At 52.3% G+C, this 18585-nt stretch overlaps 3 protein-coding genes across 13 annotated transcripts in view; all 3 read left to right on the top strand.

Moving 5' to 3' along the window:
• STAT5B (signal transducer and activator of transcription 5B) overlaps positions 1 to 3264 on the top strand; it is a 68442-nt gene extending 65178 nt beyond the window's left edge. For all 4 annotated transcript variants that reach the window (XM_082706114.1, XM_082706117.1, XM_082706116.1 and 1 more), the window contains exons 18-19: positions 69 to 176; positions 695 to 3264. In XM_082706114.1, coding sequence (XP_082562240.1) covers positions 69 to 176; positions 695 to 821 — 235 coding nt within the window. In that variant the 3' untranslated portion in view covers positions 822 to 3264. The remainder of the gene's footprint in view (positions 1 to 68; positions 177 to 694) is intronic.
• A 7056-nt stretch (positions 3265 to 10320) lies between these two features.
• GHDC (GH3 domain containing) lies at positions 10321 to 14648 on the top strand. Of its 6 annotated transcripts, none has more exons than XM_082706155.1 (10): positions 10327 to 10450; positions 10639 to 10723; positions 10909 to 11201; positions 11502 to 11623; positions 11753 to 12257; positions 12650 to 12842; positions 12935 to 13006; positions 13084 to 13217; positions 13555 to 13640; positions 13891 to 14648. In XM_082706155.1, exons 3-10 carry the CDS (start codon positions 10922 to 10924, stop codon positions 14107 to 14109), a joined length of 1611 nt encoding a protein of 536 aa, XP_082562281.1. In that variant the 5' UTR covers positions 10327 to 10450; positions 10639 to 10723; positions 10909 to 10921; the 3' UTR covers positions 14110 to 14648. The 6 variants fall into 6 exon arrangements, with proteins under 6 accessions (XP_082562280.1, XP_082562281.1, XP_082562279.1 ...); XM_082706151.1 differs by having other exon boundaries at positions 10354 to 10450; positions 11472 to 11623; XM_082706154.1 differs by having other exon boundaries at positions 10321 to 10723.
• A 1714-nt stretch (positions 14649 to 16362) lies between these two features.
• On the top strand, positions 16363 to 17585 carry HCRT (hypocretin neuropeptide precursor). 3 transcript variants are annotated; one of them, XM_082706176.1, is made up of 2 exons: positions 16363 to 16442; positions 17169 to 17585. In XM_082706176.1, exons 1-2 carry the CDS (start codon positions 16422 to 16424, stop codon positions 17541 to 17543), a joined length of 396 nt encoding a protein of 131 aa, XP_082562302.1. In that variant the 5' UTR covers positions 16363 to 16421; the 3' UTR covers positions 17544 to 17585. The 3 variants fall into 3 exon arrangements, with proteins under 3 accessions (XP_082562302.1, XP_082562301.1, XP_082562300.1); XM_082706175.1 differs by lacking the exon at positions 16363 to 16442 and adding an exon at positions 16756 to 16879; XM_082706174.1 differs by lacking the exon at positions 16363 to 16442 and adding an exon at positions 16900 to 17056.
• Positions 17586 to 18585: the final 1000 nt, after the last annotated feature.

Below are 18585 nucleotides of genomic sequence, written 5' to 3'. Positions count from 1 at the left end.
CCCCCAAGCCCTCCCCAGGTCACCTGCTGCCTGGAGGCCACTAAGGCTCTGCCTTGTTTCTCCTGCAGGTTTGTGAATGCATCTGCAGACTCTGCCGGGGCCAGCGCCACCTACATGGACCAGGCCCCCTCCCCAGCCGTGTGCCCCCCTGCTCATTATAACATGTACCCCCAGAAGTAGGTGGTGTTCTGATGGGGCTCTGCGGGGAGGAACTGGGCACCTGGTCTCAGGCTGGGCATCCTGAAGGCTAGTGGGCAAAAGGCCCCAGGTCTCCGGTGGGTCTGAGATCACCCAGGCTAGGCTCTAGCATGTACCCAGGTGGGAGACAGATTTGACCAGAAGATATTGGTAATTTAGAGTGCATTTGGGCAAATGTCTTATACTCTCCTCTCCCAAAGTGGAGATTTTTCTTGTTCTGTGTGAGGGCCAGATGGGCTTTAGGTGTGTGGACAGCCAGCGTTAGGGACAGCTGGGTGGGTATTGTAGTTTGAGTCTCTCTGTCCAGATAGCAAAGGATTCTATTCACCACTGTTTAGATCATGAGTGTCTTTTCCCACGAAGCCTAGGCAGGGGGTATAGGCAAGCCTGGGCCATTCACCTGGTGGGGTTTGGGGCTTGGGTTGGTCTCTGCTGCTCATCATCGAGCCTCTGACAGCCTTTCCCTTCCTGTCTTCTTTTCTGTTTTCCTTCGAAGCCCTGACCCTGTTCTTGACAACGACGGGGACTTTGATCTGGATGACACAATGGATGTGGCACGGCGTGTGGAAGAGCTCTTAGGCCGACCTATGGACAGTCAGTGGATCCCTCATGCTCAGTCGTGACCCCCCCACCCTGTCTCCGTCTGCAGCTTCTTCATCCTCGCCAGAGGAGTTACTCTTGTGGATGTTTTAATTCCATGAATCGCTTCTCTTTGGAAACAATACTCATAATGTGAAGTGTTAATACTATTTGTGACTTTAGTATTTCTGTGCATGGTGGCACCAGTGAAGGGAGTGCGTGAGTGTGTGTGTGTGTGCACACGCGCATGTGTGAGTTTGCACATTGGGCTGTTTCTCCCCCTTGCTGTGCAGAGTTCAGTTGCAGCATTGGGGCCACAAACAGAGGCTGTGGTTGTTTCAACCTTGTGCAAAAAGGCAGTAGTTCCACAAACCTTGGAACTTGGCCATGTGTCTGCTCAAGTAAGAGAAGGACATAGGGAGGAGAAAGTACCTCCTCTCTGTGAGGTTTGTCACTGTGTCTGCCAAGCAATTGATATATAACCGTGATCCTCTCTGCTATCCTTTGAAACGTACAAACTGCCTTTTGAAAAAGAAAGCCGTCCTCATGCCTTCCCTCTCCTCCACCCCTGTTTTCCTGAGTAGGGATGGGTAAAGAGGGAATGTATAGTGATTGTTGGGGCAAGGGAGGTCATGGGTTGTCCGATGGGTAGTGGCTTTTTAAATAACACTTAACCCATCTACATGTTCTCTCCTTCACCCTCCTTCCTTCCACTCTGTGGAATTCTGCTCAGCTCTCTGTGTGTATACACGCACCCACACGTTTGATGAATTAGAGAGAGGGTCATGTAACTACAGCTTACGACACTGACGTCCTTTGTGTCGTGGCTAGAGTGGAAGGCCCATAGGCGCTGAGAAAGTTGCCTTGCTCCCTGGGACATCTGCCCTCCAGTCTGCCCATCCTTCTGCCCAAGTGTGGTTACTGCGAGGCTTACTGATGACGGCTGTTTGCACATGGTGGTGTTTTATTTCTAAATTGAGACTTCTTGTTTTCCTCTTCCCACCCTCATGAGATATCACAGTTCTTTCTTCCTGTGGTGGGTCCTGTGCCATTCATACCCAAGTCACCTCGTTTCCCTTCACTGTTCATACGGGCTGTCTTGGGGAGGGGGTGGCAGGAATGCAGTGTGAACCCAGGGCCAACATGTTCCTCGGTGTCATTGCCCACTTGGTACGGGCTGCCAGGTGCCGGGCATTGGTAGTTTGGGGAAATGCAGTCAGTGGATTTCCTGGGATGTTTGGTAAGCTGCAAAAAACAAAATGAAAACAGCTTCAGTATAACGTTGTCCACAATTTCTTCCATAGCTTTATATCAGATGGAAGGAATGGGCTATGGCAGTCAGGTGGGAAGCGAGGGAAGGAGATCTAGCTTTTGGGGTAGGCCTACAAGGCCACTCACCCCTGCCGCCCCCCCAAGAATCAGTGACTGCACCCAGGAGAGAATGGTCCTAAAAACCTTATTTTTATACATGTGAGTAAATAAACATATTTTTTTTACAAAAATGACTTCTGAATTTATCAGTGTTTTGATGTTAAAGGAAAATATTCCTCTGTAGTAAATTATTTATTGGAAGATGACTTTTTAAAAGCTGCTGTTTGCCCTGGCTTGGTTTCATACACTGATTTATTTTTCTATGCCAGGCAGTAGACTCTCTCTGCCTCTGAGGAGCAGGCCGACCCCTCCATGATACCAGCATTGACATAGGATGCGGCTAAGCCCTTTACATGCCCCTCAAGATTTGATTAAAATTCTACCGTGAGGATCAGAGCGGTGGGGAAAGGAGAAAAGGAAGCCGGACCGCTCTCGGACCCTGACCTGCCTGTCCCACGGGCTTCACCAACACTGGCCTGTGAGTGCTGCGCTGGGAGTTCCGGGGGCCCTGACAGGCGGGGCCTGACACCCCTTCAGCCTGGACCGGACCCAGCCCCCGGGAATGCTGAGGGCAGAGTTTGCCCTTTACAGTTGGCACTGGGGTTGCGGGTACTGAAAAGTGTGGCTGCCCCGAGCGTAGGGGTCCTGTGCTTGTACAATTGCTGAGCTGTCCTCAGTTTTCCTGAGGCGGTGCCTAGAGATGGGAGAGATTTTTGACTGTAAAGGTGTGCTTGCTATCTGCGTTATATTTTCTCTTTTCTCCCTATTCCTGCAAACCACAGAAGAGGCACTGGCAAGTTGTACACCTCTGCCTCTCACTTGCTCTCTCTCACTCACACACACACACACACACACACGTGTCATCAAAATATTTCAATGTGTGGAATGTGCAGGGTTTTGTAGGGGGATGGGGAGACTAAAAGTGAATATAACAAAGTAGAAGTATACTTTTTATAATTTTTCTTTTTAAAACTTTGTGAAATTATTTCAGATATATATTTTAGTGTTGAGGCAGATTAGTATATAGCCATCAAAAAAGTATTGTGTACAATTTGGGGCAGTCACAAAATTGTGTATTTTATGTTATAATAAAGACTTCTTCCTCTGAAGGGACAATACTGAGTTCTGTTTTTATTTTTTTCCATCAGGTGGTGAAAGAGGGTAGTTTTGGTTTTTTTTTTAAGATTTTTAATTTATTTATTTGACAGAGATCACAAGTAGGCAGAGAGGCAGGCAGAGAGAGAGAGGGGGAAGCAGGCTCCCTGCTGAGCAGAGAGCCCGATGTGGGGCTCGATCCCAGGACCCTGGGATCATGACCTGAGCCGAAGGCAGAGGCTTTAACCCACTGAGCCACCCAGGCGCCCCAAGAGGGTAGTTTTGATAGGGAAATATTCAAAATCATCAGTGTGACTGTGAAAAGCAGAACTAGTTGGGAATTGGCCTCAGAGAGAATGTCTTCAGCTTTGATGGCAGAGGGGGCATTTCTGAACTGCCTGTTTTAAAAATTAGAATGATAGTCTGTTATCTCCTGCCTCCTGATACCACACTCTTCCTTTTAGAGAGCTGATCCTTAGGGCGCCTGGATGGCTCAGTCAGTTAAGCGTCTCCCTTCCACTTGGGTCATGATCTTGGGGTCCTGGAATCGAGTCCCATGGCACTGGGCTTCCAGCTCAACGGGGAGCCTGCTTTTCCTTCTCCCTCTGCTGCTCCCCCTGCACATGCTTTCTCTGTCTCAAATGAATAAATAAAATCTTTAAAATAAAAGAAAGTTCATCCTTAAACTTCAGCACATTTCAAGTGTCCACCCTGCACAGGGCATGGTATGTAGGACAAGAAATCGTTCTCAAGAGGATTTTGGCTGGGAAAAGACAGCCACACAACCAGTCATGATAGGATATTGGCTTGTGCCATAGTAAAGTTATCCTGAGGCCGTTACTGAATACCAGAGAATACGGAGAAAAGGCACCAATTAACTTGAGCTGACTCCTCTAAAGAACACATAGAATTAAGAAAAGAGAGGCATTCGGCCAGAGAGACAAGAGCAGGCAGCTGCTGGCGATGAAGGAGGGCAGGATCATCTCCGGGTCCTGAGATCGAGCCCAGCGTTGGGCTCAGAGTGGATCCTGCTTGAAATTCTCTCTCCCTCTGCTTCTGCCCCCACCACCCACTCACGCTTTCTCATTCACTCAAAATATTTTTTAAAAAATGATCAGGGCTAGGAGATGTGTATGCAGAGTAGGCTTTAGAACAGAGAACTTCGAATCCTCCAAGGAATGGACTTCTTTTGCAAGAGAAATTCAAGCTTAAGAGTGCTCTCAAAAACACTGGAGGTTTGGGGCACCTGGGTGGCTCAGTGGGTTAAGCCTCTGCCTTCAGCCCAGGTCATGATCTCAGGGTCCTGGGATCGAGCCCCGCATCGGGCTTTCTGCTCAGCAGGGAGCCTGCTTCTGCCTCTCTCTCTCTCTCTCTGCCTGCTTGGGATCTCTCTCTCTCTCTCCCTGTGTCAAATAAATAAATAAAATCTTTAAAAAAAGAAAAGAAAGGAAAACACTGGAGGTTTGTGATGAAGGGCAAATGGCAGGAGAACAATAGCTTTATCGGAGATAGAGCCTGAAACGGGGCCAGGTAGTGTGCTACAGAGGGATGGGCAAAGACAGCGAGGAGGTTCTTTCTTGGGGTCAGAACAAATCTCAAACCCTGGCTGTCAAACTGTCCCTTCAAAGAAGACTGAACTTGATTGGATCAATTTCTGGAGCAACTTACTCCCCAAAGCATTGTGGGTTTTTTTTTTTTTTTTAATTTTTATTTATTTATTTGACAGAGATTACAAGTAGGCAGAGAGGGAGTCAGAGAGAGGAGGAAGCAGGCTCCCTGTTGAGCAGAGAGCCCAATGCGGGGCTCGTTCCCAGGAGCCTGGGATCATGACCTGAGTGGAAGGCAGAGGCTTTAACCCACTGAGCCACCCAGGCGCCCCGCCCCAAAGCATTGTTGAAAAATAGGTAACAATCAGCTAACAGTGCCCGCGGCTTAACAGTTGGGTGTGGTCAGGGAGACAGACCCATCTGTGAAAACCGCCCTAGTTGTGCTAGGGCGACTGTGGGCATTCTTAAGTCTGTCCCGCCTTACAGACCGGCATCAGGCTTCACACTCTGGAGGGGTGTGGGAAGTAGGCAGACTCCCTAAAATGATCCAGCCACTCATTAAACAAGTAAATAACAAGAACAAGCCCTGGAAAATTCACAAATACATGGAATTTAAACAACATACTCCCAAATAACCAACTGAGAAAGAAGATTTAAGTAGAAATAGTCACATTTCACAATAAGCAAGTCAAAACTTACTACAAAGTAACAATAATCAACATAGTGTGATACTGGCATAAGGATAGACATATGGACCAGTGGAATAGAATTCAGAGTCCAGAAGGAAACCCATGTGTCTATGGTCAACTGATTTTTGACAAGGGTGCCAAGACCACACGCAATGGAGTAAGAATAGTCCTTTCAACAAGCCGTACTGAGATGCTGGATAGCCACATGCCGAAGAATGAAGTTGGAGCCTGACATCAAATAAAAAAATTAACTCAAAATGGATCAAAGGCCTAAACGTAAGAGCTAAAACTATAAAACTCTAAGAAAAAAACATAGATAGCTTCATGACGTTGGATTTGGCAATGATTTCTTGGCCATGACACCATGAGCAATGTAAGATGTATCGGGCCTCATCAAAATGAAAACTTCTTTGCAGGGTGCCTGGGTGGCTCAGTGGGTTAAGCCTCTGCCTTCAGCTCGGGGCATGATCTCAGGGTCCTGGGATTGAGCCCCGCATCGGGCTCTCTGCCTGGCGGGGAGCCTGTTTCCCTCTCTCTCTGCCTGCCTCTCTGCCTACTTGTGATCTCTATCTGTCAAATAAATAAATAAAATCTTTAAAAAAAGAAAAGAAAAGAAAACTTCTTTGCATCAAAGGACACTGTTAGCAGAGTGACTAGGCACCCCGCAGACTGGGAGAAAATATGTATAAATCATATGTCTGATAAGGGATTAATAACCAGATTATATAAAGAACTCTACAATAGGAAGAACTTTTAAATGGAAAGGATGTGAACAGACCTTTCTCTAAAGACATAGTCCACATGTGGACAATAAGCAGGCAAGAGATGCTCAGTCGTTAGAAATGCAAACCCACAATGAGATACCACTTCTTAACCATTGGATTGGCCCTTGTCAGAGCAAAACGAAACAAAAAAGCTGGTAGGGTGGGACGCCTGGGTGGCTCAGTTGGTTGGGCAGCTGCCTTCGGCTCAGGTCATGATCCCAGCGTCCTGGGATCGAGTCCCACATCGGGCTCCTTGCTCAGCAGGGAGCCCGCTTCTCCCTCTGCCTCTGTCTGCCATTCTGTCTGCCTGTGCTCGCTCTCTCCCTCTCTCTCTGATAAATAAATAAAATCTTTAAAAAAAAAAAAAAAAAAAGCTGGTAGGGCATGTGGAGAAGTTGGAACCTGTGTGCACTGCGGGTAGGCCCATGAAAAAGAGGGCAGCTGCTGTGAGGACAGCATGGAGATTCCTCGAAAAGTTAAACAGAATGACCATGTGATCCAGCACTTCCACTTCTGGGTATTTTCTCAGAAAAAAGTGGAAATCAGGGACTCAAACAGATATTTGTGCATCTGTGTTTATAGCAGCACTATTCGCAATAGCTAAAAGATGAAAACAATACAAATGTCCATCAGGGGATGAATGGATAAACTAAATGTGGTCTAGACATAATGGAAGGAAATTCTGATATATGCTACGACATGGGTGAATCTTGAAGACATTATGCTGAATGAATTAGGCGCTAAGGGACAATTATTGTATGGTTGCCTTTATATTAGATACTAGGAGTAATTAAATTCATAAAGACAGAAAATAGAATCATGGTCATCAGAGGCTGGGGTGGGGGAAGAGAAAGGGGGGGTTTTGTTTAATGAGTAGAGTTTCAGTTTAAGAAGATGAAAAAGTCCTGGAGATGAATGATGGTGATGACTTATATGGTTAAAACGGTAAACTTTATGCATATTTCATCACCACAAAAAATAAAGACCTATATGTAAGAGCTAAGACTATAAAATGATTAGAAGAAAACATACGAGTAAATCTTCACGACCCCAGATTTTTCTTTTAAATATTTTATTTATTTTTTTTTGACACAGAGAGGCACAGCGAGAGAGGGAACAGAAGCAGGAAGAGTGAGAGAGGGAGAAGCAGGCTTCCCGCTGAGCAGGGAGCCCAATGAGGGGCTCAATCCCAGGACTCTGGGATCATGAGCTGAGCCGAAGGAAGACCCTTATCGAGTGAGCCACCCAGGCGGCCCCATGACCCCAGATTTGACGATGGATTCCTAGTTATGACACCAAAAGCACAAGCAACAAAAGAAAAAGTAGATAATTGGTCTTCACTGAAATTTAAAATTTTGGGGGCACCTGGATGGCTCAGTCGTTAAGCATCTGCCTACAGCTCAGGTCATGATCCCGGGGTCCTGGGATCCAGCCCTGCATTGGGCTCCCTGCGCAGCAGGAAGCCTGCTTCTCCCTCTCCCACTCTTCCTGCTTGTGTTCCCCTCTCTTGTTGTGTCTCTCTCTGTCAAATAAATAAAATCTTAAAAAAAAAAAAAAAAAAAAAAAAAGAGGGGCACCTGGATGGCTCAGTGGGTTGGGCCTCTGCCTTCAGCCCGGGTCATGATCTCAGGGTCCTGGGATTGAGCCCCACATCGGGCTCTCTGCTTGGTGGGGAGTCTGCTTCTCCCTCTCTCTGCCTGCCTCTCTGCCTACTTGTGATCTCTCTCTCTCTGTGTCAAATAAATAAATAAAATCTTAAAAAATAAAAAAGAAATTTAAAAATTTTGTACTTCAAAGGACACTGTAAAGAAAATGAAAAGACAACCCACAAAATGGAAGAAAATATTTGGCAAATCATCTATCTGATAGGGAACTTAACTGTAAAATATATAAAGAACTCTTACAGCTTAATAATAAAAGGACACTAGGGGCGCCTGGGTGGCCTAGTCCGTTAAGCTGCTGCCTTCGGCTCAGGTCATAATCCTGGGGTCCTGGGATTGAGCCCTGCATTGGGCTCTCTGTTCATCGAGGAATCTGCTTCTCCCTCTCTCTCTGCTGTTCACCCTGTTTGTACTCTCTCCTTCCCTCTCTCTCTCATAAATAAATAAAATCTTGAAGAAAAAAAAAAAAAAGACAAATAGCCCAATAAAAAAAGGGGTAAGGGATCTGAAAAGACATTTCTTCGCAGAAGTATACAAATGGCCAGTAGATAATGAAAAAATGCTGGATCATTGGTTATTGAGGACCATGCAAATTAAAACAGACACAAGGGGTGCCTGGCTGGCTCAACTGGTAGAGTATGTGACTCTCTTCATGTTGGGTGTGGAGCTTAGTTAAAACAAAAAACAAACAAACAAACAAACAAAAAACCCCACCAGACTCAAGTTACTTCACACCCCACCAGGATGGCTATAATCAAAAAGTCAAGTAATAACAAGTGTCATCAATGCTGTAAAGAAATTGGAACCCTCATATACTGCTGGTGGGGATATAAAACGGTACACCCACTATGCAAACCAGTTCAGCAATTCCTTAAACAGTTAAACAAAGTTCCTTAAACAGTTAAACAGCTATTCTATTCATTGGAATGTGATAATTCCTTTGCATTCATTACATTTTTATGCAAGAAAAATGAAAACATATGTCCGAGGAAAAACTTGTACACAAATGTCCATAACAGCATTATACATGATAGCCAAAAAACAGAAATGACCCAAATGCCCATCACCCGATGAATGGGTAAATAAATGTGATATGACATATCCATACAATCAAATAGTATTTGGCCATAAAAAGGGATGAACTACTTCTCCTCGGCACTATATGACAGAAACTGGAAAACATGTTAAGTGGAAGAAGCCAGACACAGGAGACCACGTGTTACATAATTCCGCTTGTATGAAATGCCCAGAAGAGGCAAATCTATAGAGAGAGAAAGTAGATTTGTGGTTGCTTATGGTGGGGGTGGGGAGGGGGGAAGGGACTGGGAGTGATAGCTAAAGGGTAGGGGGTTTCTTTCAAGGTGATGAAAATACTATGAAATTGACTGTTGGTATTCCACAGATCTGTGAATACAGTAGAAACCATAGAATTGTCTGCATTAAATGGGTGACTTGTATGGTGTGTGAATTATACCTAATAAAGCTGTTCTTTAAAAAAAAAAAAATCAAGTAAAAGACCTTAACAAGGAATCAAAAGGGGTGAGATCAAGGTGGGGCATCCTGACAGCAAGAGGTGAACTGTGCGAAGGCGCTCCACTGTGGACGGGAGAGAGAGTCCCTGGGAGACTCTCTGAGAGTCCCTGAGGGGTTGATGGGAGGGGTTTTAGTGTTCAAGAGCCTGGGTCCAGAGCAAAGGAGCAGGGAAGGCTTAATTAACCACAGGCTGCAGAAGAACCTCATTCTAGAACAGAAGTTCTCAAACTTCACAGTGGGAGGGTAGGAGCCTAACCGAGGGGGGGGCCTCGTTCCAAGTTGCAAAAAGTCGTCCTGTCATAAAGATGGGAGAAGTTTGTTTTTCCTTGGCATAAACCCCATTAGCTAACACCAGTGGTAACCCCAGTTACCAGGTAAAGTTGGGTTGAGCTACCGGTGACAAATGGTACTGTCAAGTCCCCTTCCTTGAGAACTAGTTGCCGTTTACCTAAAAAAAAAATTTTTTTTTTAAAGATTTTATTTATTTATTTGAGAGGGAGAGAGAGAGAGCGAGCTTGAGATCAGGGGAAGGGATCTTTCCCTGAGCAGGAAGACACACACATGCACACACCCCCTACCCTGTCTGGGGCTAGATCCCAGGATTGGATTGGATTGGAAGAATATTTTGTTTTTTAAACAGTTCTCGGGCTTGAATCTGCTTCTGTGGGGTGCGCCCTTCCCCCAACACAAGCTGTTTCGTGGCACTCTTTTCCACACTCAGCTTTCTATTCCTTCACCTGCAGGAGTTTGAAGACCACACTGCTCTGGCGGGGAGTTTCCTCCCATCTGCCAGCTTGGGCTGGCTGCCAGCACGTGGGCCCCAAGGCAAACTGCCCCTTTAAGAGCCCCCCCCCACTCCAGCTCCTCCCTCGGGTCTGTGGCCGGATTTCCCCATCAGGGCCCCACCCTTTAAAGCCACGGCTCCATCTTTCTGGCTGGCTGTGTACACAAACCGGAGGGCCCAGGGGTTCCTGGGTGCTGAGAGTGGGCACAAGTGGGCTGTGACGGTGCATGTGGGTCATGGAACCACCACCAGGGGCTCAGGAGGGACCTGAAGCTGGGACAGGGAGGGTCCTGGGCTGAGGCCGAGCCACTGGGAAGTGGGAGTGGGCTGGATGGGGCATTCTGGTGGGGCAGCAGTCTCTGTGTGCCAGGCCCTTTCTGTAGCTTCTGCGGAGCTATTAGTGTTCCCATTTTACAGATAGGGCAACGGAGCCCAGAGCAGCTAGCTGACTTCCCCGGGGCTCTACCGCTAACCAAGTAGCAGCGCCAGGGTCCAAACTCAGGTCAGTGTGACTTCAGAGCCTTGATGTCTTCTCCTTGGCATCATCTGGCTGACGGCTCCTGGCTTCTTCCCAGACTTCCTTTCCCCTTGGTTTCTTGTGTGGTAGAGTGGTGTTGGGGGGGTGGGGAGAGATGGGTTATCCTCTCCTCCCCCAGTACCAGAACTTGGGTCCCTTCCTCCTCCCAGGAGCTGCTTGGAGATGCTGCTGCTGCTGCTGCTGCTGCTCCCCCTCCTCCTCCTTCTCCTGCTGCTGCTGCTGCCACCCCTGGCCCTGCTCCGGCAGCCCCAGGATGCCAGCCTGTCCTGGCTTGCTGGCCTCCAGCACCGTATGGCAGGGGGGGCCCTGTCCTGGGCAGCCGCCTGGCAGCAGCAGAGACTAGAGCAGAGCACACTGCACGCAGGCCAGAGCCAGCAGCAGGCCCTGACATGGTGTCTGCGAGAAGCCCAAAGGCCTCTCGGTCCCCTCCAGGGGACCACAGGTGTGTTTCTAAGGGTCTAGGGAGGTGCCCCGCGCAGATAGAAACGCCACGGGACAGTCAGATTCCAGAACCTGGGAACCTCCTTCTCTCCTTCTACTGCCAGCACCGAGGGGCCCAACCCAAAGACCCTACCCAGGCTCAGGATCGTTCGAGATGCATGTTCCATTGGGAACATGGGCCCTAGTAGCCTTGCCCCAGGCCTGTGCTGGGTTCCTTCCTCAAGGGTCTTACCAATCTTGCCTGAAACTTCTTGGGTAACTGTGGCTTCAGGACGAGTTTATGATGTCTTTGGAGCTACAGATACAAGCACCTTCCGGAACCATCTCCCTCTGATCAAGGCCAGCCAGGCCCAGGAGGAGGAAAGTGGGGGGCAGCTCCTACCCCCTACGTCAACCCAGTGCTACGGGGAAGCATCCCTGCAGGTAAACAGAAGGCTGGAGCCTAGCTCCGCCAGAGACCCCTCCTTGCAGCCAGACCTTCCCATCAGTGTGGGCAAAGAACCCCCAACCTGGGGGCTCAGAGGCCAACACCCTCTCTTGTCTCCCCCTCAGGCTACCTTGCTGGGTCTGGCAGCCCTAAGCAAGGCCTTCCCAGAAGTGCTGACTCCAGAAGGCATTGCCTGTGTGACCCCTACATCTCCCTGGCCTCGCGCCCTCCCCTGGCCTTGGCGCATCCTGGACAAGGTTGTTAGTACTCCTGGGGCCAAGCACCCTGGGGCCCTACTGCTAGAGGCACTGAGGTCCCCAGGGCTGCGGGCACTGGAAGCTGGGACGGCCACAGAACTCCTGGATGTCTTTTCTGGCCTGGAGGCCAATGGTGAAGAGCTGGCTGAGGCAATGGCTGCCGGGAACCCGGGGTCTCCTCTCCCCAGCCGGGCAGCAGAGCTGCGGGAGGCCCTAGACCTGGGGCCCCGAGGACTGGCCCTCCGACTCTGGCCAAAGCTACAGGTGGTGGTGACTTTAGACGCAGGAGGCCAGACTGAGGCAGTGGCTGCCCTGGAGGCCTTGTGGTGCCACGGGCTAGCCTTCTTCTCGCCTGCTTACGCCGCCTCTGGAGGTCAGCAGGAGTCAGGGCTAGTGAGCTGCAGGGCATGGGGCAGAGACCGCATAGCTAGCTGCCAAGTAGTGAGCCCTGCATGGTTCACCTCATTTAATCCCCCCAACCCCAGCAGCTCCGTTTTACAGGTGCAGAAACCGGGGCTTGGGGAGGTCGGGAGACTTGCACAGATGGCCCCAGCATCAGCACTTACCCAAGGGTCCTCTGCCCCCAGAGCCACTGCCCCTTCGAAATCAGGGCCTCAGAGTCAGGGCACTGAGCCTTCGGGAGGGGTGGAAGGGCAGCAGTGGGCTCAGTTGCTCAGAGAATCGGGGCTGGGGTCTAGGCCGAGGGGCTATTCCCTAGCAGACGGCCACGGCACCCCCAGCAAGAGGGCTGCTTGCTCCCCACAGGGGTAGTGGGCCTAAACTTGTGGCCGGAGCAAGCCCATGGGCGCTACCTTCTGCCCCCTGGAGCTCCTTTCATCGAGCTGCTCCCAGTCAAGGAAGGAGCCCAGGAAGAGGCAGCCTCCACTGTCCTGCTGGCCGAGGCCCAGAAGGGCGAGGAGTACGAGCTGGTGCTGACCAACCACGCTGGCCTCGCCAGGTGATCACCTGCCTCCCCCAGGTCACCTCAGGCCCTCTGCGACCTTACCAAGGGCCAGGGACATGAGCTCACCACCACCGCTACCCCGTCAGGTGCCGCCTGGGCGACGTGGTGCAGGTGGTCGGGGCCTACAATCAGTGCCCAGTCGTCAGGTTCGTCCGCAGGTAGGTGACTCCCCAGGGGAGCTGAGGGGCTGTCCTTGTGCCCTAGGCTCCTCTGCCTCCCCCTTCCACCTCCCTAGGCTGGGCCAGGCCCTGAATGTGCGAGGAGAAGACATTCAAGAGGACGTGTTCGCTGAGGCCCTGGGCCGGGCTGTAGGGCAGTGGCCGGGGGCTAAACTGTTAGACCACAGCTGTGTGGAGAGCAGCATTCTGGGTAAGCTGTTCGTCAGCTCCTGCCCCCCATTCTTGAGTTGGCTGCCCCCCCCATACTATACCCATCCTGAAGGAAGAGCTCTAGGAAAGAGGTAAGACCCAGCCTCTTTTGCTGCTCCTAACAAAGGTCCTTCCCCCATATCTGACTCCCATTCCTCCTGACCTCTTTCATCGTTCCTATTAGGCTTGGGGTTCCTCTCCATTTCCCCCCTTCTCGGCCAAGAAAGTCCTTTTCTCCCATGAGCCTCAGAGTGGGGTACAACAGATGGGGGCGCAGGCATTGGTGTTGGAAGCTGCCCCGTTCACTAAAGTGTGTGTTCGTGGGGCTTTGTCCTCAGATTCTTCCCAGGGCTCTGCTCCCCACTATGAGGTGTTTGTGGCGCTAAGGGGGCTGAGGAACCTGTCAGAGGAAAATCGAGACAAGGTAAAGGACACAGGGACGGGACGGAACTGCGTGTCCCTTCCACTCTGCATGCCCGCAGGTGCCCTGGGCACAGTGCAGGGAGGGGGACGAGGAGGACCTCCCTGGGGGCTCAGGGAGGGGAGGGATGAGGTCCTCGGACACATGCGTATGCATGAAACACCTGCCACTCAGCGGCGGCCACCATCAGGCACCCCTCAGCCACAGGCCACAGAGCCACGCACCAGCCTCACTCAGGCCCTTCTGTTCCCAGCTTGACCACTGCCTTCAGGAAGTCTCTCCCCACTACAAGTCTCTGCGGTTCCGGGGCAGCGTGGGCCCTGCCAGAGTTCACTTGGTGGGGCGCGGGGCCTTCAGAGAACTCCGGGCCGCCCTTGCAGCCTGCCCCTCGTCCCGCTTTCCTCCCGAGATGCCCCGGGTCCTCAGGCACAGGCATCTGGCCGAGGGTCTGCAGAGGAGGGTGTTGTCCTGAGCTGAGGCCTCCTCCCTGCCGGCCCAGCCCCCTTCATAGGCCACCTCTCTCCTTCCTCTGCGGCCTCTCTGGATGGGAACCCTCCACCAGGGTCTTCGACACTGTGTCACCTGACAGTGGCTCATCAGAGCTGGCAGGCCTTAGGGATGTGCGACCTGGTCAGCCTGTGCTGAGCAGCTGACATCAGCAGATGCCTGCAGTGGCCTGCCCGGAGCCCGGAGGCCCCCTCCAGAGGACCCTGCTGCTAGAAGTCCTGCACACACCACGCTCCCGTGTCTCCAGCCCAGTGCACCGTGCAGGCCGCAAGTGTGGGCAGCTCAGAGCCCTGGGAGTGGCCCTCTGCAAGAAACAGGAGTGCAAGAAAAGAGCCAGGCGTCATGGTCCCTCGAGCGACGGTTCTGAAGTGTATTCTGCGCGGGTTGCCCACCCTGATAACCCTCTCAGTAACACAGCTCTTCCCGGTTTCCTTCCATCCCTCCCATCCCCACTCCCTTATCTGCTTTCTAAGATCACCTCCCAAATAAACGGCTCACTCCAGATTCTTGACTCAGGGTCTGCTTATGGAGAAGCTGTAAGAGTTGGCTCTTGGCTCTGTTTCTGCGGCCGCCTGGCTCCCTGCACCCCCGCCCGCCTTCTGCTCTGGACACCAGGGCTCTCCTTCCACTCCCCACTGCAGGCCGGGGTAGGCCCCGGTGTGTGTGCACCTCTTTCCACTCCAATTGATCTGAAATGTGGAGGGACTGCTCCCCAACTTCCCTGGCCCTGGCTTAGCACAGGTCCTGTCCGGCCCCACACCCACAAATCACTTCCCTGGCTGGGGGCTGTACTACAAATCATGAAGGATCCCACCAAGAAACCATCCCAGAGACCATGGGGCTTAACTGTGCAGCATACCTGCGGGGAAACTGAAGCTTCCTGAGGCTGTGAAGCTGGCCCAAGGGCCCACAGCACCTCCTAATTAACATGGCCTCAGTTGCTAAGTCTTCAGCCCTGCCTCTGAATTATTTCTGGATTCCATGTACCCCCATCGACCCCACAACTCCTTCCTACTAAAACTTCCCATGGCTTCCTAGTGTCCACTGGACTGAGACCATACAGCCAAGCCTGTAAGACTCTTTGACCCACCCTGGGCCTCACTTACCTGTCCAGCCACCTCCCCCCGGCCTGGGACTGAAGCTGCAGCTCTAACAACCACACCCTACTATCCCACAGGAGCTAACCACCATCACCTCAAAGGCTTTGCCTCCCGTGGCAATGCCTTCTCCCAACCTTCCCTGATGGAAATCCACTTTGCATGCCAGGCCTTTCTGGGGCCTTTTCTCCCACTGAGCTATCACTACACCGGGTTGCCTCACCACCTGAACTTTGGAGCTCCAGGAAACCTGGGTCACGTCCAATGCACACTGCTTCTCCAGCGCCCAGTGCAGGGCCTGGCAGGGAGCAGGTCTTCAACAGACATGCCCCTTATCAAAGAGAGACTCTGCTTCAGAGCTGGCACGGTCCTTCCCCAGGGTGGCTCACTCCTGGCTGATAGTGAGATGGGACCCATCTCCGACTCCAAGCTGCCTGACCAGGAAGGAAACTGGGCAGGTCAGAGGACAGCACCAGGTTTGGCTGCTGTCCTTCCCCTGCCCAGGTTTAGTTTCCAAGATTTTCCACCTTGGAGGTTGGTGGAAGGGGTAGAGGGAAGAAGAAAGCTGGAGAGAAGGGAGAGGTGGCTAAGAAGTCTTTTCCATGAAGGAAGAGGGCCAAGGAGCCTGATAGACCCCAGGGGCAGCAACAGGGAGCAGAAGGGGGAGGCTAGCTGCCTGGCTGCCTACCCCCCCACATACACATGCCACATGGATTGTGGAGCTCACAGCTGCCTTTTCTCCTGCCCTAATTAACAGCTGCCCAGCACCCCCCTCATTGTCCCAGGCCAGTGCCCCAGGCAAGGCCTCTTTTGTGCTCCCAGATTCCTGGGTGCAAGGTGGCCTCATTAGTGCCCGGAGACCGCCCCATCTCCAGGGAGCAGGCGGACAGACAAGGGGGGTGCCAGGGGAACAGTGATCAAACTCCCGCTTCTGAGAGCCTTGGCGGCCATTCTTTGGGTCCAACCTGGAGACGGCCCCCCTGCAGGAGGCTAATCTTAGACATGCCTTTGTCTGGCCCCAGAGTGGACGCAAGTACCCGTCTGTCCCCCACCACCTCAGAGCACTATAAACCCTAGGCCCTTGATCAGGGGTCACAGTCAACAGCCTCAAAGTTCCTGGCTATTCGGACCACTGCTGACACCACCTTTCCTGGCTACCCCACTCTGAGCTCCAGACACCATGAATCCTCTCTCTACAAAGGTAAAGGCCGAGGGAGAGAGGGGTGACTCATCATACCAGATGGGCAATGAGAATGCTTATTCAGGGGGCTGGAAAGAAGACTGAGGGCTCTGAGGCAGGGGACCGGGTGGAGTCTCAGTGGAGAGCGGGGTGCTAGCAGGGAACTGAGAGCTCGTGCCTCCAGGGCTGTTTGCACCTGTCTCATGTCCCCCTCCCGAAGCCTGCACTGTAGAAATGATTTAATACCGGTTCACAAGGGAGGACGTTGTGTCCTCTTAGCGCACAAGTGCGAAGAGACAGAGTGCAGTTTCCCGGGAAAGGGAGAGTGCCACGTGGGACCTGCCAGTCGTTGACTTGCGCGTGTTTGTCCAGGGAGGGACTATACAGGGCCTCTGTTTCCCCGAATGAACAAAGTTCTGGTTCAGACAGACTTACACATCTTGTTTTCAGGTATAGTGGTAAGCGCTTTAATGGGGGTACGAGGGACAAAGAGTACCCAGAAAAGAGGGATTCACTCTGTTGAGGGGGTCTCAAAGGACTTCCTGGAGGAGATGCTGTGCGGGGGCTTGAGAGAGGAGCCACCCTCCGTCCCCCGCAGGCAGCCTTGCTCCGCGGCGGAGAAACCAGCGAACACAGTAGGAGCGCAGGCGGGGAGAGGCGCCGAGCCAGCTGGGCGGGGCCTGGGCGTAGCGGCTGGAGGCGGGCGCGGCGGGAAGACCCCCAGCGCCTAGCCTCGGATCTCCCTAGGTCCCCTGGGCCGCCGTGACGCTGCTTCTGCTGCTGTTGCTGCCGCCCGCGCTGCTGTCGCCCGGGGCGGCCGCGCAGCCCCTGCCCGACTGCTGCCGCCAGAAGACGTGCTCCTGCCGCCTCTACGAGCTGCTGCACGGCGCGGGCAACCACGCGGCCGGTATCCTCACGCTGGGCAAGCGGCGGCCCGGGCCCCCCGGCCTCCAGGGCCGGCTGCAGCGCCTCCTGCAGGCCAGCGGCAATCATGCGGCCGGCATCCTGACCATGGGCCGCCGCGCAGGCGCAGAGCCAGCGCCGCGCCCCTGCCCCGGCCGCCGCTGTTCGGCGGCCGCTGCCGCCCCGTCTGTAGCGCCTGGAGGGCGGTCCGGGGTCTGAGCCCCTGATCGTGCCCTGACCTGGCCCTGCCCTCTCCTCGCTGCCCGCCAGGTGTTAGCCCCCCAAAAAGGGCAATAAAGACGAGTCTCTTAGTGTGGCTAGTCTCTGTTCTGTGTGGTCGCATCCCGTCCTGCAGGGGGCGTGAGAGTCCTTCGAACTATAAAGAGCCCGAGGGCCTAGAAGCCTCGCGCTGGGGCACCTCTGCTCTGGCGTTTTTGAGCTCTAAACACTGCAAGAAATCGTGGAAGGAAGCTCCGTGGCACCGAGAGGACATGTGCATACTTGGAGGAGAGGATGGGGAACAGACACGGCTCTCGATGCTCTGCTGGTCTCTGTATCTCGGCCTTTACAGACAGGGAAGGGAGGGAGAGCAAGGAAGGTTGCACAGAGGAGCGGAGTCTGGCCTGGAAAGGGATAGGAGCCGAGCTTGCCCCAAAGGCCAAGAATATAAGGTTCAACATGAATCTTCCAGAATGGCTGCTGCATGAGAGTTGATGGTGTGGGAACGGGGAAGCGCCGGAGGGGAGGCTGTCAGGTTCCTGCAGCCCGGGTTGTGAAGGCCCTCGCAAATCATCAGGTTTTACATTTCATTTTGTAGGTACCTGGGAGTCAGGAGAAGTTCTTAATCAGAGATGGGGTAAGGTTTTCCTGCAACTTTAACTGAATGCACCCTCCACCCCCAATTCACAGGTTGAAGTCCTAACTCCCTCCACCGCACTTCATAAGATGACCTTATGTAGAAATAGAGTCATTGTATATGTAAGTAAGATGCCGTCATCCTGGGGGAGAGTGGGCCTCTAATCTGATATGACTAGTGTTCTTATAAAAAGGGGGATTTGGATGCACAAAAACGCACACAGGGAGAAACAATGTGAACATAAAGACAGAGGTGGGTGATGCATCTATGAGCCAAGGAACACCTGAGATTGTCAGCAACCCACCAGAAGCTACGAGAGAGGTATGGAACAGATTCTCCTTCACAGCCTTCAGAGGAAACCAACCCTACCTTCTCTTGATCTTGGACTTCTATCCTCCAGAACTG

This window comes from Mustela nivalis (genome assembly GCF_964662115.1).
Source record: "Mustela nivalis genome assembly, chromosome: 17".
Taxonomy (NCBI): Eukaryota; Metazoa; Chordata; class Mammalia; order Carnivora; family Mustelidae; genus Mustela; species Mustela nivalis.
This window is presented reverse-complemented; position numbering and strand designations above follow the sequence as displayed.